The sequence below is a fragment of the Gallinula chloropus genome (assembly GCF_964237585.1).
Source record: "Gallinula chloropus genome assembly, chromosome: 1".
Classification (NCBI taxonomy): Eukaryota; Metazoa; Chordata; class Aves; order Gruiformes; family Rallidae; genus Gallinula; species Gallinula chloropus.
Window position 1 is genome coordinate 130,896,211 of NC_140085.1, and position 22,689 is coordinate 130,918,899.

Here is a 22,689-nt window from a genome sequence, read left to right on the forward strand (position 1 = left end):
CAATGCCAGTATTAACACTGGAAAAAATACCGTCATTCTGTCGCTGAACATTGGGGTAACATTTAACCCACAAAGAGAAACCTTTATCAGACTCCAGTTGAAAAGAGACAAAGATGCAATTGGAAGGCTGTGCTAATCCTTTTGCTTTCTAGTGGGCTGGGAATAGTATTCTCAACATATTTTTCAACAGAATCTGCGTGTGTCTGTTTTTCAGCATTCATCGTCTTAGTACTTCTATGAGGTTATTGAATCAGTCCTGCTGTTAGGGGAACTGTGGTACAGAAAGGTGAACGTTATTTGTACAAGGATGCTTGGGAGGTCCTTACACAGAGAATTGAATCTAGACAGCCTGACTTGTGTATCTGTGGACCACAAAAAAAAAAAAAAAAAAGGTACTTGAGGAAGGTTTATATTGATTTTGCCTATTGTGTGGTCATCCCTACAAAATAATGGTACTCTTAAAGCTCCTTCAAGGGTTGTATGTTTTTCAAAGATGGAGTTTCCATTTGAGAGGAATGCTGGTCTTGAAAACATGTATTCTACAAGATAGTTGGTTTTGGTTTTCTGTCCCTTTCTTCCCCCAACCCCCCTTTTTAATTTAAGTTCCCTTTAAAAACTGTGTGGTCTTTTTTTATGTTATGTTTTCCAGAACAGTTTAATTGGGATGATTATCTGAAAGAGACTGAATCAGTAGCTGCCCCTCTCCATTGTTTCAGACAGGTATGCCAGATACTATTTTGCAAGTGTGTGTGTATATGCATGTTACAGGGTGATCCTAGAGCAACTTTTATGCTTAGATTGCTTGTGAACTTTCAATTTGACTTCTTTTGATCTCTGGTTATCAGTCGCTTACAGTTTTGGCAGCTGCTAGCTACTGAAGTTTTTCATTCTTGGTTTCTGCCTCAAGCCAAACTTTGGGGATTTCATTAAAATTGTACCTTTGGACTGTTTTCCTTTTAAAAAAGGGCTAGTTAATGAAAACAGATAGTCTTATCAGAGTTCAAAAATATTTTCTACTTTTTTCAGTAATCTTAGAGGTACCGTGTTTTAAGTGAGAATTAAAATCTGGCTGATCCTCAGAGGAGCCTTTCTCTGCTCCATTTTTGAAAGAGTCCTTTCAGTTCTGGCTAGCTACAAGATGTGTGTATGTGTAGTAGAGTTTATGCACCACTTCTTTTCTGACTCTCTCAAATATATTTTATTTTTCTCTCTTTTTGTTATGGAGTAACAGATATTGAAGGCAAAAAAAAATCAATGGGGAATGTATGGGACTATGAAGGAAATACTTTATTTATAATGAAGGGTGTTTAATGTATCATCTTATGTTCTATGTTGTGCCCTAGAAGTTTGACTTCCCCCTCACCTAGCAGTTTGGTATGTATTTGCAGATGCAGTTTAAATCTATCAGCTTGTGTGAGCTAATGAGGTCCAGGTATTCAGCCGTTTAGAGACTGAGTTGGCTGCTGCATCCTTCCCTCTGTAGAGGGAGCCGGGGCCAGTATTTTCCCAGGTTGAGGAGTCCCTTAGCTGTGTAGAGTTAAATAGGAGTTCTGGTCATGTTTTCACTGTGCTAGAAAGATCGATGCTGAAGGAGTTGGATAGCTCAGGTCAAGAGAGCTGTAACAGGTGGGATAAGCAGTGCATGTCTCGTTTAGTGGATGGGGCACATCCAGAAAGGTATCTTCTAGGGTTTGTTGGTAACCCTGTGGTACTGTAAAGGATTCTGGCCTCCAGTGAGGAGCAAACAAAAAGCAACATGAACAGAATAGTCTGAGGAGGAAAGGAACTGTCCCTCAGTGAATGTGAGGTAGCTGCAGGAATGGAGAATAGAGAGAAATCCAGGTGGTAGCATTTCCTGGTACTAGATCTTGAATCTCAGCTTGCTCCTTGCAGGTGGGAGTAAAGAACAAAGAGCTCCTCGCATGCTGCTTTCTGTGAGAGTTGGCTGAGAGTAGTAGGGTTCGTAGCTCTGAGTAGAGCTTCAGAGATTAATTCTACAGGACTGTTTTTCACAGCGGGCACCAGCTCATCAGAGATCTCAAACTCTGCTTGGGCAGAGGCAGAGGGCAGTAGAATATTCCTGGACATTCTGATGTTAACGCCATACCCCGGGACCACAGACCACCACGAGGAGAGTGTATGCTCCCGAGAGGGGTAGCTACTGTAGAGAGCTGCTGGGAAGGCTTTTTTTATGCCTTTCTTGCGTCTCCCTCTTCCCCACTAGTGCTGAAGAGGCCCAAACTGAACAGCTGGGTAACACCTTAAATAAAGACGTTTAAGTGACATGCATTGACTGAGAAAGATAAACCCGAGTGACCTGGATTACTTAAGGAGTGTGTGGGTCGGAAAGACCTTTAATTTCTGTGCTTAGCAAATTTCAAAACAATTTAAATAAGCAGACTTCCAGTTTTCCTAAGACTTGACCTTTAAGTAGAAAGTGATATGCAATGTTAATTAGTGCAGAGCTAGCTCCTCTCACTACATAATGTTTGCAGGCTTCAGAAACTAAAGCGCTTGAGCTTTGTGTTGGACTAATTTGACTTTTAATGGGTTACACATGAATTGTACATGTCATTATCACTCTGTGTAATGCAAAGAAATAGGCTGCCATGGCCATCCAGAAAGCAAATCGCAGAGAGAAGCTTAATTTGACAATTATATCCGGAATTTGTGACCGGTGGGAATTCTACAAAGTTTAAATTTTGTAGTAATTAAAAATGACCTAGGGAGCAATAAATTAAAGCCTCTACCATAAATTAAGATACAGGCACAGACAGCTAATGGAAATTGATTAAAGTATTTATCTTAATCTAGAAGGTATTTTATCTGTTGCTCTAAGTTGTTTTTAATTGCTACTTCAAATTTTGATGCATTCCACATCACTTTCTCTCACCCTGAAACTTTTTTCCAAGCAGTTGAAAAATTTGAAACGAAAAAAGCTCATTCCCTTGTGGTTTGAACAGAGCTTGAAACAAGGCTGTTGCTGCGGGTATCTTGTTACTTTGCTGTAAGGCTGCGCTGGCGTGGAGGAGTTACCTGAGTTGTTGGTATTTAAACAAGCTCACCTTTTCTACAAACAAATGAACAAACTCCTCAGTTTCTCAATTTCATTTGCCTTTCATGGTTGTAGAAAATAACAGCTTGACAAGCAAGATCCTGAAATTGAATTGCCCTTTAAATTTAATATGCTTAGGCTCCCCTTTCAGCCAGCCTGATGTCTAAATGCAGCATTGGCAGATGCTGCACTCAGCGTTCACTGAATATTGCTCGCCTCTTTGTTGTTCTGGGTTTGGGCTACTCCAGAGCTGTTGATCCTAGGATGTGCTGTAAATAGTGCACCTGCACACCACAGTGAGTAGAGCAAGATGTGTTTTTAGAAATTAAAGGTGAGGGAGACAAAATATCACCAACACTTGTTGCAGTAGCAGATTTCTTCAGCATTTTCTGGTGTAGCCAAACATATAAATGCACCTTCATCTGCTTACCATGGGATCCCCACCCGACCTGGGCAGGAGAAGGGACATATGAATCTTGTGAACACAAATGCCCATGGCTTTGGTTTTTCTACCTGCCTCCTGTATTAGGATTCAGATTGTGTTAGTCTGGGTGGGATAGCCACTGGGTTTAAATGTGTGGGGTGGGGGGAGGCTGCCCGCAGTTCTCAGCGTGTGTGTTCAAGAGCAGCTTTATACTAGAAGAGATGCAGAAGAGGGCTTCCAGGGTGGTAAGACAATAGTCATCCTCTCCTCAGAGAAACTTCAGTGATTGGTTTATGTAACTTATTGTAAGAGTACTGTGAAAGGGTTGGGTTGCCCTCTGTAAATACAATGTAGATTTTGCTGGTTGCAAAGGTGCAACAATAAGTTAAATGATAGCACTGGCAAATAAATAAATTAATAAATTTAGGCTGGAAATGAAGAGACATCTAAAGAGAACATTGAGGGGCATTCAACCCCAATTAGTGTTAATAAAGTTTTGAACACCTTTAGATGACGTTACTGCCTGCAGAGCTACAGTAGGCATGTGATCAGGCTGCAGTCCAGTCAGTCTCTGCCAGCGGTGTCTTGATACACGAGTACAAATTATTGTCCTCTTTTGTTCATCTTGAGCTTGTGACAAAAAGTTCTGCTCAAAAACGAAGTTGCATTCATCACTTTTCTTTTCCCTGTGCCAATTAATTTGGCATTTCATTGTATGTGTATGACTATATTCAGTTCTCTGTGAACAAGCACGAGATGCGATTTTTGTCTCAGCACAGAAGTTTTATGTGACTTCAAGCCTCTCTGTGCTCTTTCTGTACAATGAAGTTAACGCTAGCTCCTTTTTCTGCCTTCTTTCTTTGTGTTGCAAGCTCTTTTTTTTGATGCAGAAACTCTTTCTTGCATTGAGCTTTTACAGTGTTCATACATTATGTTCATGTCTCTGTCAGGATTCCCTTGTTACCCTTCTTAGTGTGCTTATTGTTTTAGAAATCAGTCATGTTTGTGCAGTGGGAACAACAATTATCTGAAATGGTAGCTGTTGGTGGGTTATCCAGCTGCCCTTTCTGACTTGCTACTAAACACTCAAAAGTTCAAAGGCTTCTTTATATTTACCATTTTATGTGATATGTTTGAAAGTCTGGAGGCTGTATGTTGAACTGGCAGGTAAATTTGGCAATGCTAACAGTAAGAAGTAGTCTTTTACTTTTTTATTGTAGTCTAGAATTCCCCCCACGAACGATTTCAAAGTCGGTATGAAACTGGAAGCCCACGATCCTCGCAACATTACCTCAGTTTGTATTGCTACCGTAATTGGGATCACTGGTGCCAGGCTGAGGTTGCGGCTGGACGGGAGTGACAACAAAAATGACTTTTGGAGGCTTGTGGATTCCTCGGACATACAGCCCATCGGGACCTGCGAAAAGAAAGGGGGCATGCTCCAGCCTCCGCTTGGTAAGAGACAAAGGGTCTGAACTAATTAATGGGTGTTGAGTACTTCTTTTGTGAAGTCGATGTTACCTTTTTGTCTTGGCAAAGTCAACAGTGCTAACATTTCACCAAGCCATTATTTAATTGAAAAAGAGGTAAGCAAGCTAATTCAGGCTGAATTGTGGAGTTTCCTTCTTTTTTCTGGATTCTTTTGACATAAGAATGGGGAGAATTATTAGTTTGAGTTCAGTTATTTTTTTCTGTAGTCCCTTAATATCAAATGGGAGTGTCTGACAACTTGCTTAATGATGAGGTACACCGTTCTATAAATGTTCCTTCATACACGCTCTTGTCTGGATACAAGATTTTCTGGCTTGATGCTGGGCATGCTCCTCTTTAGTAGACCTTCCTAAGAACTGGGGAAAGCCAACTTGGCCTTTTTCCTCTTCAGTAAGTCAGAGGAGTTCACTAGTAGGTGCTTGCTCTTAACCGACCTGTGAAAGGCTCAGCAGGGTTGTGGGAGGTGCACCACTTCATGGCTGAAAATAGTTCTGCTTTAAAAAAGGAATAAAAATAATGACCAAAATTTATATTAAACCACCACCCTCCAACCCCTTGCAGCAGCAATACCTCTTCCTCCTTTTCCCCACAAGAAATAATGTTCTTACATTGAGAAATGAACTGTAAGCAGTTAGTGCTGTTTTCCCACCTTATGGTTATGGCCCTCCTTCTGATTTGGTGTCATCAGTAACTCTTGCAGATTTCTTTCCAGAGGTACAGTGAAGATAGGTATGATTTCTCTTAGTAGCCACTCAAAAAAACGTGTCTTCCCAATTTTCAGTTCTTCTGTTTGAAAGATGGAGTGGAAGGTATGGTTTCACTACCGGGTGAAGAGAGGCAGGCGCAGGAGCAGTTGACATAACCATTATGACTCCACATAGACTCTAGAGGTAGATTTTTGTGCTGCTTTAAAAACGCAAGAAAAGCCAAGCCACGAGGGTGACTGTCTAGAAAAACATCATTTGGGATAGGTAGGTAGATAGAGGTTGAGCCCAGAAGGACTTTTTCCTTTCCTACGGTTACATGGAGGTTTTGAATGAAAGCACTGGAAATTTTTGACACATGGGGGGAAAAAATTGTGGGTTTAATTTTTTTTTTTATAAAGTTACTCAGTTTAATGTCTCAAAAACTCTTGATATAACCTTGTAGAATGAATGCAATGATAATAGTAGGTGAGTTTTAACAGAAAAGAGTATACCAATTCCTTCAGCTATACTTACGTAGTATTAAACATATGGCTTCAGGAGCATAGTGCTTTTTAATTGTGTTTCTAAACCAGTCTGATAAATAAAACAACTGTGGTTATGTATAATGAGGGCAGTCGATCTGTTAAGAGGATAAACCTTCCACAACTGTCAGTAGAAAGCCTGATGCCTTCTCTTCGGATACAGTTTCTTACTCCTGTTGGGTCAGGCTCCTTGTAGTGCAGCACCTCACAAGCAGCCCTTTCCCTGCACCCAGGGCTGTAAGTTTACCTGCTCTCCAAACAATTGCTGGTTATTCAGAAAAGAATGTAAGTGCCATTATTTTGTCCCTCCTGCCCTAGATTTTTCTAGAGATAGGCTAAATTCCAGCAATCAAACGTTCTGGCATACCTAGATATATTTTTGAAAAAGCCTTTTTGGCAGTTTTACAGCATCCTGTTCCTGGGCAAAGCTGGGAGCTAATTGGGTGTATAATTACCTCCTGTTAGACATTTAAGCAACTGACTTTTTAATTTTTTATTTTTTTTTTTCCTTCTGAGTAGCAAGGGAACCTTCTGGATACTAATGTTCTGCTTCTCTCATAAGAACTAGCTAGCATAGTCCCTCCTACCTGATTTTTACATAGGTTTAATTATGCATGTTTCATAAGGGTTTTGAAAAAGCAATTAATATAGCAAAGGGTTCCTCTTCCAGTCTCTCTTTTTCATAGGTGAGCTTTTTTTGTTGTTGAGAGCTTAATGTTCTCAAAAAGTTGTGTTGAAGATAATATTTTCTCTGGTTTTACCAGGACAGCTTGAAGGCCAAATGAAGTTAATTGAAGCTGTTGTAATTTCTCTGTGTTGTGTTTCTGTCTTTTCTGAGCTGGCTGGTTAGGAATATTGTGTTTCATTAACCACACATCGTTAGGTTTTATAAAGACTCCCAGTCTTTATAAAATCAACTCAGCAGTCCTCAAATGATAATGCTGTTTATCAAATATGAGCTTTTGTATTAAATTTGCTGTTGTATAGGTAGTTCCAACTTGAAAACTGTTTATTCAGCTGAAAATAGCTTAAAGCTACTAGTTAAAGAATATTATAGCACATAATCCAATTTTAGATGACTTAATGATTTAACTGATCAAGAACTGCCAAGATGCCCCACCTTTCTAGTTGTTTTTTGTAGGGTTTTTTTTTCTTCTTGTTTTTTAAAGAGAATTATTGAGTTATGAGGGAACTCGCCAGTTCCTGGCAGATTCTGGTACTATTTGCTTTCTGGAAAAATGTCCAATTTGCTCTATTATGTCTGTTTTTCTGTAAAACTGTGCCAGACATATAACTGCTAAAGACAGAGAAAAAAAATGTCCACTATGGCTATTATGTTACTCCTTACTTTGAAACATCCATTTGGGAAGCACTGAAAGCAAAAGGATTTTGTTGTTGTTTTATTTCTTAACTGAAAAGTGGCTGATTCTGAGGGAAGATTATCTGGAATGAGAATGTTTTCAGCCAAACCTTTGTTCTGCTTGAGCAAGGTAGTTCATCTAAACGAATTCGGTTATTGTTTGTGCTTTTTTATTCGCTTGTTGATATATAATATTAAAGTAGAAACATTTTCCAGTTTATGTTTTCCAGTATGATACATGCATTTATTAAAATAATAGTATTTATTTGCTCCCTTGTTACCTATTCTTTGGTTTTAAGGTTATTTACTTATTTGTTTTAATAGAGAGGGAGAATAAACTGATTTTGCTTTTTCTGTCTCTGGTCTGGTAAAAAAGATTACAGGAGTCTTGAAAATAGAAAGGTATCTCTTTAATAAATGAGAGAAGCTGGAGCAGAGGATGTTGTTAGAATTATGTTAGAATAAATTCAAAAAGCAGACCCAAAAAGTGAGCTAGGTGCTTGTGCTGGGAAAGTTCAACTGCATCGGGGACCATGTGGGACATCCTTATCATCTCCTGTGCTAGAACCTGCATGTTGTCAAGTCCTGGAGGTTTATCTGCAATATCCTGTATTATGATGAGTGATTCTGCAGGCAAGTCACGCAGGCTGGAAATGCACTGCACAGCTTTCTGCACTGACAGCGACCCTGTTTGCTCCTGTGTGGCTGCTTTTATTTTGGCCAAGTCCAAAATAGAGGGAATGGGGCATTATCAAAGCCGAGTTTATAGCCTTCTCCTCATACTTTATTTTACAAACTGAAAGTAAGGCTATTTGCTTGCATCTCAGGATTCCAGATGAATGCATCCTCTTGGCCAATGTTTCTCTTAAGGACTCTGAATGGAGCTGAAATGGCACCAGCAGCATTCTTCAAGAAGGTAAGAAGAAAGGAATTGCTAGGAAACAACTTTATACCAATTGAGCCATGGTTGCATTTTTTAAACGAGGATGCCAAGATATTGCCCTGTTGCCTACAGCAGGGGAAGGCAAGGCTATTATTTAGAATTACTTTTAGCTGAATTGACAAGCTGCAAAGCCAGACAGGAAGCCATCTGCTTCTGGCCCATTGGATCTCTTTTCTTGAGTTGAGACTTAAAGTATGGTGTATTATTTAGAAAAATTCTGTTAGCTCACTTCTTTGTGTCTCATGGATTTAAGATATGATACATCTCACAGTTCTTAACAGCACCATATTCATGTGATTGTGCGCAGGAGTCAAAAGTGGGTTTTGCTAAACATTTTAATTTGGCACATACTCATAATTTAAAATGTAGTGAGAAAGTAGTTGAAATTAGCAGACAAAGCTGTTTGTTTTTTTAAACATGACTTGAATAAGTTACTGTGAAATATGAAAAAATATAAAAACAACAGTAATATTAAAATGACTTGTTGGTTCAGAGTTTTTTTTGTTGTGGTTGGGGTGGTAAAACCCTGCTGTCACATTGAATTTCTTCATTTTTGATACTGAGAGTGACATTTACAGTGTGTCAGCAAATCAAACAGTTGGATTCAGACCTGCAATCACATAGCTTGGTTGTTAACTTTATATAAATATTTTTTTTTTAATATAATATTACATACATTTTCTGAGCCAGGATGAGCCATGCTTTCCTGTGCTAGCCTACCAGCACATTGGGGATGGCTTTTGGATAGTGAAGTTCCTGAGGCTGAGGTAGTAATTCAGGTTCCATAGGCTCACAGCTCCTGCTGTGGGGGTACACTTATTCTGGCCACGTTGACTTGATACTTGTTTTCCTTTTGTCCACTTGGCATTGGTCTGAGTTAACAGGGGTCTATAAATAATGTCCAATGCTAATGAATTTTTCATGGATTTAATTGGGAGGTGAGGCTTTTACCAGACAGTTATCAGTCCTCAGAAATATCCCTTCCCTTCTCTTCTTTATTAGCATGTAATAATTTCATTTTAGTGTCTTTCCTGTCTTGCTGCAGACATTATGTATTGGGTGCAACCTATTGGATATGTAAATGCTTTTAGCAGGGTTTCTCTGTTATGGGGAATTTTGCTAATTCCCAGCTGTGTTTGAGGGAAGAGAGTCTAGATTTTTATACTACAGAATAGCAAAAGCAAATTTGAAAGACAAGTAGGTTTCCTTTTAATGACTACTATCGCTTTCTGAACAGCAGTGAGTAGAAGTAAGGATGTTGAAGAAAAATAGAGGGGTTTTTTTTGTTTGCTTTTTTATTTGTGAGAAGCCATAGAAATACAAGCATTCTACCACTCTTACTTTTGCAGGAACCACCAAAACCTGTGCCAAACTGCTTTAAAGTTGGAATGAAACTCGAAGCTATAGATAGAAAGAACCCATACTTGATTTGCCCAGCAACCATTGGAGATGTTAAAGGAGACGAAGTTTTTGTTACATTTGATGGCTGGAGAGGAGCGTTTGACTACTGGTGTAGATGTGATTCGCGAGATATTTTCCCAGTCGGATGGTGTAGCTTGACAGGAGATGCATTACAACCACCAGGGAACAATGGTAAGATGACTGGCAATATTGCTCAATTATTTTCCCCCTCAATTACAGCAGAATTAAAAAAAAAAAAACCAACAAACAGCTGGCAGTATGCAGATAAGAGTGAAGATTTGATGTGTGAGTAGCTGATGAGGATGAAATGTTAAATTTCTTTATGTAGTTTAAACCTAATAGGATAGTTTCTAGGAAGAAAATGTTTCTTCGTAGTAACTCTGGGAACATGTTTTATTTAATAATGTTAGGAGGGCTTTTGATAATCCTTAATTTTTTTTGTGGCTGTGAAGAATGTTGGACTTAATGCAAACAGCAAATATAGTTTATAGATGGTTAAATGCTCATGTTTAATGACACATTTGCTACAGCAGCACTTTGTATTAAGCTAACTACTAAGAAAGTAGTCTTTGCTTCTGTGATGACTGAAGGTTTAAGCTATATAGTGTTTCTTTCTTCATACTCGCAAAACTCTGTCTTGAAGCTGCCTGTTCTGAATGCTTTATCATCCTCACGTCTTGAAGGATGTTTGTAGGTAAGGATATAGAGTCCCTATAACTAGCAGCCACTGTGCTTTATGAAGTACATCTCTCTACCTTAGAAAGAAGGGAAACGGAATAAAGAGGGACATCCCTGAAGGTAATTCCTCTCCTGCTCTGAGGACCTCGTGTGTTGCTTCTGTAGTGTAAGGCTTTCTGTCAGGCTGTTTGGGCTCTTCCATCCTCATTCCCTTCAAATATGACAGAAAGAGAGGTTGCAAAAGAGGGAAACCATATTTTAATCAATTACATTAATATTGCTGACCAGAATAATTTGTTCTCAGGGTGTGCATTTTCACAGCTGGTGTTAGATGAGTAAGGAACGAGTAGGCTGGTGTCATAGAATTCTCATTGGAAGGACCAAAGGAACAGAAGCAAGAAGGAAAGAAATCAGCCATGTTGCCTGCCCTCTCCATCCCCAGAGTTTTTCTCAGTCTTTCCCCAGCGGGTCAAGAACCATATGGAAAACCTCAGTGAAATTAGTTAGGGTTCCTCTGCGTCCTTGCCCTCACCTACCTGTCTGTATCTACTGTCTCCAGTTACTGCCAAGGATCATAGTACCTGAGCTCTAGTTTAGTCCATTTTGGGTGATTTCAGCAAGAGAGCAACTAGGAGTGTAGCTGTGGTGGCAGATCCTGGGTGACCTCTGCCAGTACAAACCTGCAGTGAGAAGGCAGGGGCAAGTTGGGTGAGGACAATCTACATTGGATCAGAAGTCATCTGATAGGAACCAAGCTGACCAGGACCTTAATGTTTTGGAGCTCCGGATTTGTAAAGTGCCTTTATCAGGTGGAGCCTGTCTTGAGAAATCATGGATGGCATGTATGGTAAGTTAGTTACATTCATTGTAGTGAAATAAAATGGCTTTATACAAAAGGGATGATGTAAATAAGTGGTGTGAAATTTTTAGAAGATATTTTTGTGTCAGTTTAGATTGCTGAGTCCAATTGCACCTTCTGGAAAGACGTATTATTAAATTGCTTAGTCTGCTCCAGTTTCAGAGCTGTATTGTACTGTACCAGATGTACTGTACCAGCAGTGTTTTGAGATATGATGTACTGGTGGGCTCTTTGCATGTTAGTGCTTGGGGAGATCAGAGAGTTGTCTAACAATTAGTGAAGTTGATTATGTATTCCAGTTGTTCAGGTAGTAAACCAAACAAAATTCTTGAGTACATTCAATGGCTTGAAGTACCCACTGTTGTGGTTTAACCTGGCAGGCAGCTGAAACAGCCACACAGCTGTTGTCCCCCTCAGTGGGATGCAGGAGAGAATCGAAAAGGGAAAAAAAAGGGAAAAGGCAAAACTCATGGGTTGAGACAGAAAAGGAAGATGATAGCAATGATAAAAGAATATACTAAAGTGATGCACAGGACAATAGCTCACCACCCATAACAGATACTTAGTTAGTTCCTGAGCTGCACCAACTCCCAGCCAAACCCAGTTGTATACGGAGCATGATGTCATGTGGCATGGAATCCTCCTTTGGCCAGTTGGGGTCAGCTGTCCTGGCTGTGTCCCCTCCCAGCTTCCTGGGCACCCCCCTGCCTTCTCGTTAGCAGGGCAATATGAGCAACTGAAAAGTCCCTGACTGCTCGGCAACAGCTGATGCATCAGTGTGTTATCAGCACTGCCCTCATCCGAAATCCAAAATGGAGTGCTATGCCAGCTGTAGGAAGAAAATTAACTCTGTCCCTGCCAAAAACGAGGACACCTGTCTAGGTATTTTTAATGGATTCTGTTGATTTTCTGTGAGCAATGATAGCACTTGAGGCATTAATAAAATCTAAGCAAGGTTCTTACAGACTTGTAGTCAATACTGAGAATTTTGGATGTGTGAGAGAAACTGAGAGAAAGGAGGTGCAGGCTGGGGATTTAATTATTTTTAATTCTTAAAGTGAGCACAAAGTTTTATTAAAATTGCATCTGCTCCTTTTTTTTTCCCCTGTTCTGAGCATAAAGAATTTGTTCTTTCAATTTTGCTTCATGTGCTTATTTTTATGTGCTGTTTGTGCATGTTATACACACTTGTCAAATTTACATAGCTAGATGAAATATTTTTTGCTCTCAGCTTACATTTTTCACTGTTATTTGATCACTTTGAGCCATTAAAGAACTGTAATGATAGTCCTTTATTAAGATGTAAATAATAGCTTCAAGGAGAGGGTAATCAAGTAATTTCATTTCAGAAATACGATAATGTTGTCAGGATTCTTCATTAAGTCACATTAACATTGACTACTCCTGTTAAGGAAGAAAGTACGACAGATGCTATGTTGTAGGGACTGGTTTGAAATATTACAGTACTGTTCTGGCCTGGCCTTTTTCCCTGCATGTTTGTTTAGCATTTCTGCCCTGAATTACTGTATTACAAAGTGAAAATAATTGACTGAGTGTGGCTTAGATTTCAGAGTGAATAGAAGGGGACATATTCTTGATTTTTTTGTAACTGCTTTTTTCTGAAAGCTTATAAATCTGTTAGATCATTAGTAAAAGGGGGGGGGGGGGGAGGGGGGAAACCAAGCCAGATTTTAGTGACCAATCAAAGCCAATATCCTGAAATCTGACTATCAAAGTGATAAAAGATGGCTTAAATTCCATTTGTACCTAGGACTACAGTTTCCTGCTGTGAGACTTAGATTTTAGGGTCTAATTTAGCCCTTTGCAAGAGAGATACATGCAGTAAGGGAGACAATATGAAAATTAAGGAAGATTTTTTTCAGCTGTTTACTGTCTTAGCCATCTTGGCTGCCCAGAGAGAATGTAGGACCTCTGTCATACAAAGGTTTTATGACCAGTTTAAACATGGCTTCTTCGATATGGGTGAGTTTATTTAGAACAGATTACATGATATATTTAGTCTTTATAGCCTTATCATCTGTAACTCTCATTTGTTTATAAAGTTAAGCTCGGGAACGAAGATGCAATTAACGAAGATAAAATGGAGAGGGTAGTTGGTCCAAAACAACTTTTCACCTGGTTTTAACAATCAGTCCTCTTTCTTTGTGTTTATGCTTTGTCTTTGGTCCTTATCAGTGTCCTGGTTTTGGCAGGGGTAGAGTTAGTTTTCTTCTTGGCAGCAGATACAGTGCTGTGGTTTGGATTTGGGATGAGAATGTTGATAACACACAATTATTTTAGTCAAGGACTTTTGAGCTTCTCACACTGCCCTGCCAACTAGAAGGCTGGGGGTGCCCAATAAGCTGAGAGAGGACAGAACCAGGACAGCTGATCCCAACTGGAGAAAGAGATGTTCCATGCCACATGACATCACACTCAGTATATACCTGGGGTTGGCTGGGAGGCAGCATGGCTCAGGAACTAGCTGTGCATTGGTTCTGGGTGGTGTACAATTGTGCTGTGTGTCACTTTTTTATATATTTTTATCGTTGTTATTACTATTTTCTTCCTTTTCTGTCCTCTTAAATGGTCTTTATCTCAACCCACGAGTTCTGCTTTTTTATTTCCCTTTTCAATTTTCTCCCACATCCCACTGAGGGGGTGGGAAGAGCAAAAGGGCTGTGTGGTGGTTTTAGCTGCCTGACGGATTAAACCACAACAATCAGAAAATGTGTCTTAGGTTGACCTGGCTGGGTGTCAGGGTATGTATGTGGTGATATGAAGCGTAGTGTTCAATGTTTATACTAGCAGAAGCTGTGCTTAGCTAATATTGAAGTTTGCTTCCCTAGAAATCTCTCTGACGGTAGTAATTCATGTTATGTATGGTTTGACAACAGCACTTGATGTTGGCTTGGCTTGCTGGCCCAAGGTTAACGTTATAAGGATATAGTAGATAGTTTTCTCTGCATGTCTCAGTCACTTAAGCGCTTTCAGAGGTGACTTGTCCCTTGAACATCAGTGTGAGCTATAGCTGGTAAAGAAAGTTGGCATGACAGTGTCAGTGCTGGATCAGTCTGAAGGATGCATCAAACACAGCATTGCCAGAGAGGGGATTGTCCCACTCTACACCTCGGGTGTGCGCTGGTGTGGCCTCACCTTGAGTCCTGGGTGCAGTTTTGGGCGCCACAGTACAAGAGGGACACAAAAATACTGGAGAGTGTGCAGAGGAGGGCAACGAGGATGGTGAAGGGTCTGAAGGGGAAGTCTTAGAGGCTGAAGTCTCTTAGTTTGTTCAGCCTGTAGAAGAGGAGGCTGAGGGTAGAGCTCATCATGTTCTATGGCTTCTTTGAGAAGGGGCAGGTGCTGATCTCCTCTTTGGTGACCAGTGATAGAAACTGAGGAAATGGTAAGAAGCTGCAACCGGGGAGGTTTAGGCTGGATATTAGGAAGAGGATCTTTACTGAGAGGGTGGTTTGGTACTGGAACAGGCTCCCCAGGGAAGTGGTCACAGCACTGAGCTTGAGTTCAAGCACTTGAGTTCAAGAAGTGTCTGGAAAATGCGCTCAGTCCCATGCTCTGACTTGTCTGGCCCTGTGTGGAGCCAGGAGTTGGACTCCACATGATCCTTATGGATCCCTTCCAACTCAGGAGATTCTATGATTCTATGCAGGCTTTCTCTAGCAGTGGCTGAAAGCAGATGTCTGAAGAAAAGTAGAAGCACATAGGAGAGAGGTTTGCAGAAGTATTCCTAATATCTGGCTGTCTACAACCCAGCACCTCCCAAGCCCACAATAATAATGCTTTTATGTCTAGTACCTCCTGGAAGAGCTTGATCTATTTTGTTATATTTTGGAACTGTCTGAACTTTTACCACCTTCAACATTCTGTAGTAAGGAGTTCTGTACTTGACTGTATGTTCTGTGGAAAGGGAGATATCCCTTTTCTTGCTGGTAGTTTCATTTGTTGTCCTTGTGTTCTTGTACTAAAATATCTTCTTGTACTTCCACTACTTGTACAGGAAGACATAGTAAATAGTAATTCCATAATTGCTGCCTTCTTATCCATGACAATTTTGTAAACCTATATTCTAACTTCCCTCAGCTCTCTGTATTCCAAACCTGTAAAATCCTGTTCTGTTTTGTTCTTCTTTGTTCTGGGATCAGTTTAATTTCTCTGATTGCTCCTGTTCTTCTGTACTATTTAGACTTCAGCTGTGTAATATTTGAGCCACTGGAACCAGAAATGTGCAAGATATTTAAGACAATGGCATTGTGGTGGTCTGTGTTTTGGGTTGGGTTTTTTTCTATTCCTCCTGTAATTATTCATGAATTGGTATTTGGGAATATTTATACTACTACTGAGCAATGAAGTAATACTGTTGCAGAAATGCTTATTTTAATTCTAAGGTGTCATTTTTGTGTGCATCAACTAATAGCCCATCAATGATCACAGAAGCTGGATTATATTCAATTGTTTGACAGTGAATTTAACCTGTTACTTCCTCTGCTGAGCAACTGCTCAGCTTTACAAGATGTCTTTATACATCTTTGCTGATTCAAATAATTGTTCAGCAGTTGTTGCTGTCTCACACTTAACTCTTGTCCTGGATCATATGTGAATTGAATGGCTCAAACCGAAGCAGAGATCTTTTCAGGGTGTCTCTAGAGCCCTCTCTCAACTGTAGCCCTCTCTCAAACATGTCTGTTTATTCCTGGCCACTGTTTGATATATCCCAAGAAATTCTTTAAAAGGATCATTACGATCTTCCCTCATACATGTTGCCAGCTAAGGATTTTTTTAAGAGACTGGAGTGTAAGATCTTGTCAAATGCAAATGCACCAACTACATCAAATGACTTTCCATTGTCTGCTTGCTTATGGGATCCTTAAAAAAAAAAAAAAGTAATTTGCTAGACGTGTCCTTTCTCTGTGAAAATCATGATTGGTTTACACATTGTGTATATATTTGAGTTCACTACCTCTGTTCTGTACCAGTTTTTAGCAGCTTGGCCAGTGCAAACATCAGCTACCTTGCTGGCTGGAGTGTTGGCATCACATTAGTCATTAGTCACCTTTAAATCTCTGAACTTGAGGCAATTTTAAGGACAAACCTGCACAGTGCTGTCAGTAGGCTGGAAGTAGCACAGCGCTATCGGTAGGTTGGACACTTCACCTCTTTGTTTCCTTAAAACTCTTTAAGTGCTGCATGTCCTGCCACCTCTCTGCCCTTGGTTTTGTCTCTGCTTCCCGACATACACCACTGGTACTTCATCTCTGGGAACTTGTTTCAGATCCCTGTGATGAGGGTTCTGGTGTGGGAACTGATGTGATGAGCTTCCTGGGAGTGAGGATGAATGCAAGATAAGGTTCAGTCTTGTTGCTGTGGTATTATCTCCCAAATTTGCTCGCTATGGAATTCGATCATCTGTTGGGTCCGTATAACTTCTGCTTTTGAAATGCTTTAAAAACGCTATTGAGGTTGATATCTTTTGAATGTTGTTTTTTTCTTTTTCTAGGCCAAACATACTATGCTTTTCTATTTCACCCACTTAGACACTAGTTTTTATTTTACTCTATCGGATAATAGAAAGCTGTTACTGTGTCTAAGAATATTCTTGAATTACACTGTAGCTAGTTGTATTTGAAACTTACTACTGACACAGATAGCAGGTTACTGGAGACTCTCAGAGTAGTTCCACTTTACTATTTCTGTATAAATTCCTTTTATTGTTTAGCCATTACATGCAAATAGCAGTTACTTAGGCAGCCCATCTTTTTATTTATAATCGAAGTAAAACCTTTTTCGTAAAGGAGAGAAAACAAAAGAACAACTGGGGACAAGCCATGTGGGAAATAAGTAGTTCCACCTGTAAAGATTGATTTCAGTATAAAGTTGTATCCTTCATTTAGATGTGAACAGCATCTGGAGAGGGATCTGTTTCTGTATGTCCCTGATCCTCACAGCCCTGTGAAGCGGGATCTTGGATGAAGGTGATGCAGGACCTTGGGAAGGAGGACCTGCTCTCTGCGCTCTCCAGGAGAGAGTTTGGGTGACCAAAGGCAGATGGTGCACTGTAGCTTTTATCCTTAGTCCCCTTCTTTCTCTCCTTCTCCTCTGTCCCCTCCCCTTCCGCATGGTGCCACCCCATTGCTTTCCTCCCAATTCAGTGCATTTATTGTCAGCAAGAGCAATCTTCTTTCATTACGCTAATCAGCCTGTGATGGTAAAGGTCTCCTTCAAAAGCTGTCTGCAGCAGTAAGAGTAGTACAGGCTCAGGCAGAGATTAGAAAGCACCATATTTCTGTGTTTTATGATTTCTTAGTTTGATTTTAATTTTCAGACATGTTTTCCAGGCTTGCTTTGTGCAGATTTTTCCAAGCTAGCTATTGGAGATGCACTTCTCCGTTACTGATAATGAAATGACATCAAAATAGCTGTGCTGTATTTTCAGCTGAGCTGTATATAAATGTGCAACATCCATATAAACTTAAGTACTACTCTATGTTTGCAGATGAAGCCAAAGCAGTGTTGAAACTTTAGAAAGGGCTGCAGTTAGATCTATGAAAAGACCCTGCGTTGTTTAAAGCAGCCAAAAAAAAATCAGATAAGCGTGGTAATTCTTAAGTTTCATTAAAGGAAGAAACAACTGCTGAAATGGTACAATTTCATACTGCTGGAGGTTTCGTTTTTCTCTCAGTGCAGCCAGCTTTTTTTCATGAGCAGGTCACAGTAGTTAAATCGGGTACATACAGTAAGCAGATTTGTGCTGTCTTCCGAATTGTATATGAAAAACTCCTCAGTGCTTCAGGCTAAAATCTGATTTGCCACATTCTCTCAAATGTTAAGCTTTTTTTATTTGGTATTAATGTTTCTTGGCATCTTGCAGCAAAGCCTGGATGAAGCTGCTACAGGGCAATAATCACTTAAGAAAAAAATTTAAGTTTTCTCAAAGCTGCAACTTCACTGTAAATTTGGTTTCTTCACCATTTTACCATGTTTATTCAGAAGATAGTTGTAATTTTCTTATAAATTATCCCCACGTGTATTTTTGCCTGTTACCTGGAAATTTTTAATTTTTTTTATTTGCTCATAGAATCATAGGGGTTGGAAGGGACCTCGAGAGATCATCGGGTCCAACCCCCCAAATTTATGGAACGCTTCACAAATTTGCACATCATCCTTGGACAAGTCATCATGTTCAAGTCTTGTGGATACTAATGTCAGCAGTGGTTGTGTTGCCCAACTGGTGGGATTGAGTGGATGGGATTTTTTCCAAATGTTTTAGGACATATAAACCCTGTTAGAATAGCAGTGCTGTCATTCACATGTTGAGGCAAAACAAATTGTGGTGTTGCACTAACCATGCTCCGCGTTTCATTGACTTCCCTTGTAGTTTGTTGCATTTTATTGTTTCATTTTGGGCCCACCATTCATCCTGCTGATGCTACTTGAGGAAAAAATAACGGCAAACACTGGGGAGAATCAGTAAAGATGGGGTGAGGAATCCAGATGCTAAAACCTTTCCCCCATGTGTAGAGTGAGGCTTTGCCAGGCTTACGGACAGATTCATCATCAGCCCACCTAAACTGTCTTCAGGTAACTCAGGCTGGTGTTGCTTTGATAGTTTATTACATGTTGTTTTCCTCCTTCTCAGTTTATCATCAAAGTATGAGGGGGAGGGGTGTGTCAGTTTTTTGTTTGGGGTTGTTTTGGATCATTCTTTTTTTTTTCCTTTTCTCGAGGGTGGTTGCAATGGCAAAGCTTTGGTGAAAGGTGAAACTAGAAGCTGACATTGTCACAGTTCTTGGTTTCCACAGATTAGCTGGAGAGATCTTTCCAGGAGTCTCCTCTTTTGTTTGCTTGTACCCCCGCTCTCATATGCCCACTGCCCTGATTGGACTATTAAGAGTTGGGGTTTTTTAGAGTTGTTGCTGGTTAGTTAGGTTAGCAGTGGGTTTTGATAGAGCTTAATTAATACTTTCACAGTTCTGTAGGTGCTGGCCTGCTTAGCTCTTGAAGATGTGGGAGGCTGAGGGTGGGGGTGAGGGACTGAAGGTGCTACAACAGTGCCTGGGGAAGAAATGCTTTCCTTTCCTCCACTTTTGCCTTATGTTGCTTGGACGCCTCTTGTTTTCTTTCACAGCCCTGAAAGGTGAAGGCTGGGAATTTTCACTGACTATAGCAAGAGACTTTTGTTTGTTTGTTTGCTTTCTCCTGTCTTTTGTTATACTGGTAGCAGAAACTAAAATCTAGAAAGAAGAAAATTGCAAGTTGTAATGTCCACGTCGTGCCAGGGTGGATGTAAAATGATGACTTCTAATGTGATTCTGTATCACAGCAACATCCCAATTAGTATCTCGCTGCTACCTCTTAACCAAAAGTAATCCAAATAGAGATAGAAAGAGGTGGCATGTATTACAGATACTTACACTTTTGTATGGCTCTCTTGTTCAGTTGAGACATAAGAACATAAAATTTTATAATCCTTGGCAGTAAGTTGTTTTTGAAAAATTGCTAATCTTTTCCACCTCCTTTCCCAGCTGTCAAAACTATAATGATAATAACTTACTGTATTAAAGAAGGTTAATTTTATAGTTAAAATCCTGGTTTAGAATTCAGGAGGTATGTTTCCATTTCTTCTGCTGTAGAATGCTCAGATGGATTTAGGGTAAATTGCTAAATCTCTTTGCCTCAAGTTATTTTTTTTTTTTTTTATTTGAAGATGAGAGAAGGGTTAGGTTTTGTATATCCTCAGAAGAGCATTTGGCTTGCGCCTCAGTGGGGACATAGGAACAATACTGCAGTACAAATAGATTCATTTCTGTCTTGAAAGAAATGCTGGTTTAAACACTGAATTACTGTTTTTACTGTCCTAATTGGCTCCTGCACCTAAGGTAGCAGTGCTGTGTTCACAGAATGTGCAACAAAGTGGGCTCCTACCTTGCTTCATCTCACTTTCACTTCAGCTTTTTAAATTCTTGTCTTGTAACTGCTGCTCTGTGACACTAACTGTATGGTAGATTTCTAATGTTTAAATATTATAAATCTGAATCTTTCTCCCCCTCCCTTGTGTTGCATAAAACACAAAGTAAAACCATAGCTGTGGATTATCCAAAGGAATTTTACTAATTAGAATTGCATGAGAATTCAGGCTTCTGAACTGTCATCTGTCCCTTCCCAAGCACCGGAGGTTTCAGTAGCTTCAGATTTCACAGTTGTCATAAATATATGTCCTACTCAGGCAAGTCATCTTTGGGATAACATAATGGGGTCAAATTTTGCAGTCTTGCATGTGTCAGGTCCTTTTTCCTGCTTGGAGAAGCAGAATGAGGCCCCATCTGAGGTGTAACCTTTCCTACCCTTCTCATGCAGACGGGCGCGGTGGCTCCAGTGGATCCACTTGTGCGAACCAGGGCTGAGCTGTGGCAATGCGGCTTTAGGCCCCGTCTTCAACGGTACTGGCTTTGGGTTTTCTCCTACATACTTTGGATATGAGGTTTATAGGGGTTTTCAAAGAATTGTGGAAAAAAAGCCCACCCCAAAACCATCAATGCTTTTGGAAGTGTGAGAGCCATTTGTGTCTTGCATGACGGTAGCCACCTATCGCCCTCACTAACCTGACAGCGTAACTAGAGCTCTGTTTGAAAACTGTTTAATTGCTAACATTACTATAGAGTAGTAAAGCACATTTCTGTAGCATGATCTCTGCCCTTCAGTTATTGAGGACACCGGTACAGCTTTTTGGTGTAAGTACAAGACTTGGGAAAGCAATGCCGTGCGATACATCCCACTGCTGAAGCTGGAGCAGTGGATATTCCTGCAGAAGAGCAACATGGACACAAATGCTTGATTTTGTTTGTGCAAATGAGAAGGCTTTTGTGATGCAAAGCAGCATCCTGAAAAGGCAAATGTGCTTTTTTGGTTGTAAATATCCCAGCTAAATACTGCAATAATTGCAAGCAGAGCTTGGCATTTTTCCTCTCTATTCTCTTCATCGTTATATTTTAACAAGTTCTCATGAGACTATTAAAACGTCTTAGTTTTTGGAACATGTGGCCTACTGGGGATAACTCTGTCTACAGATGCAGTGGGTTGGCAGCTTGATTTTGCATGTCTTTTCATTTCCCTCCAGATCCTGTGACCCAGTGTAACCTTTGGTCTCCCTCTGAAGGCCGGGGTGACGGAAGTATGAGCAGGTGACTGATGATCACTGTCAATACAGCCTGCAGACAATATGGGAATTACTTTAGCAGTCTCCCACTCCCTTGCGCTTCCCCCACCCCATCCTCTCTTAAATCAACAAATGCAAATAGCAGCCTCCTCATTTGCTGCTATCTCGGGGAGGCTGCCCAGGCAGCGTGGGCTTTGTTGCAGTCCTGCCTATTGAAAAAAGCAGTTTCAGCCCTAGGCAGAAGGGAAAATACCAAATGGGACCTGCCCCCCCTTCCCCTTAATGGTTAACGTGGCTAATATTTGGTCCTCTGGCGTGTACAGGTAGGAAGACGCTGTGATAAGGCTACTTGATGTGTGTGTTTCCAGAGGGCAGCCTGAAGTGCTTAGAGCTGTTTGCATTGTTACTCTTTGTACGGTAAATGTCTTTCTGGAAAGGAGTCGGGATTATCCTGAAATTCATACCTGTGCTCCTAGAACCTGCTGGCGTTGGAAGTAGCTGTGTGTTTAACCTTAGCTGTGTCTTTATACTGTGGGACAACAGAAATGCGTTTGCTAGATTTCAGCGTAGGCAGAGAATTTGTGAACCAGCCTTTCTTTCTGAGTTCATGCTCGTTTTGTTAAATGTGTAGCTGGGTGGCACAAATAAATAAAAATAGCTGCATTTTACATGGCTGTGAGCACAATACAGCATGAGGTACGTGGGGCTGTATCGTACAGCAGTTATTGTACAGTTGATATTGTTCTGCTTTCCAGACGTACAGCTTAATGCAAGTTGTCATTCAGCAGTTCAGAGACATAAGAGTAATGCCATGCCAGCATTTGCTTAAAATTCTGTTCATCTCTTTTTAAGCTGATGTTGTATATGTAAAGAAGTTTTGGCGTGCATAAATAAAAGGAAGGTGATGGCTTTGCACATCCAGGTGGTCCTCCACAGATACCTAGGGATATCGTTCTTCTGTGTGATGTATTAGGATCGCAGCCAGCCATAGTGAAGAGATTTCTTCTGAACTGCCTTTTAGAAATATTAGATTAATAAGCAAATCAGACAAACAGCAA

General features: G+C 40.3%; 1 protein-coding gene across 1 annotated transcript in view; it reads left to right on the forward strand.

Annotated features, from left to right (window-relative positions):
* SCML2 (Scm polycomb group protein like 2) overlaps nt 1-22,689 on the forward strand; it is a gene marked incomplete at both ends in the record, with an annotated part of 57,457 nt that overhangs the window by 12,690 nt on the left and 22,078 nt on the right. The window contains 4 exons of the mRNA XM_084279456.1: nt 650-720; nt 4,700-4,934; nt 8,386-8,474; nt 9,851-10,094. Coding sequence (XP_084135582.1) covers nt 650-720; nt 4,700-4,934; nt 8,386-8,474; nt 9,851-10,094 — 639 coding nt within the window. The remainder of the gene's footprint in view (nt 1-649; nt 721-4,699; nt 4,935-8,385; nt 8,475-9,850; nt 10,095-22,689) is intronic.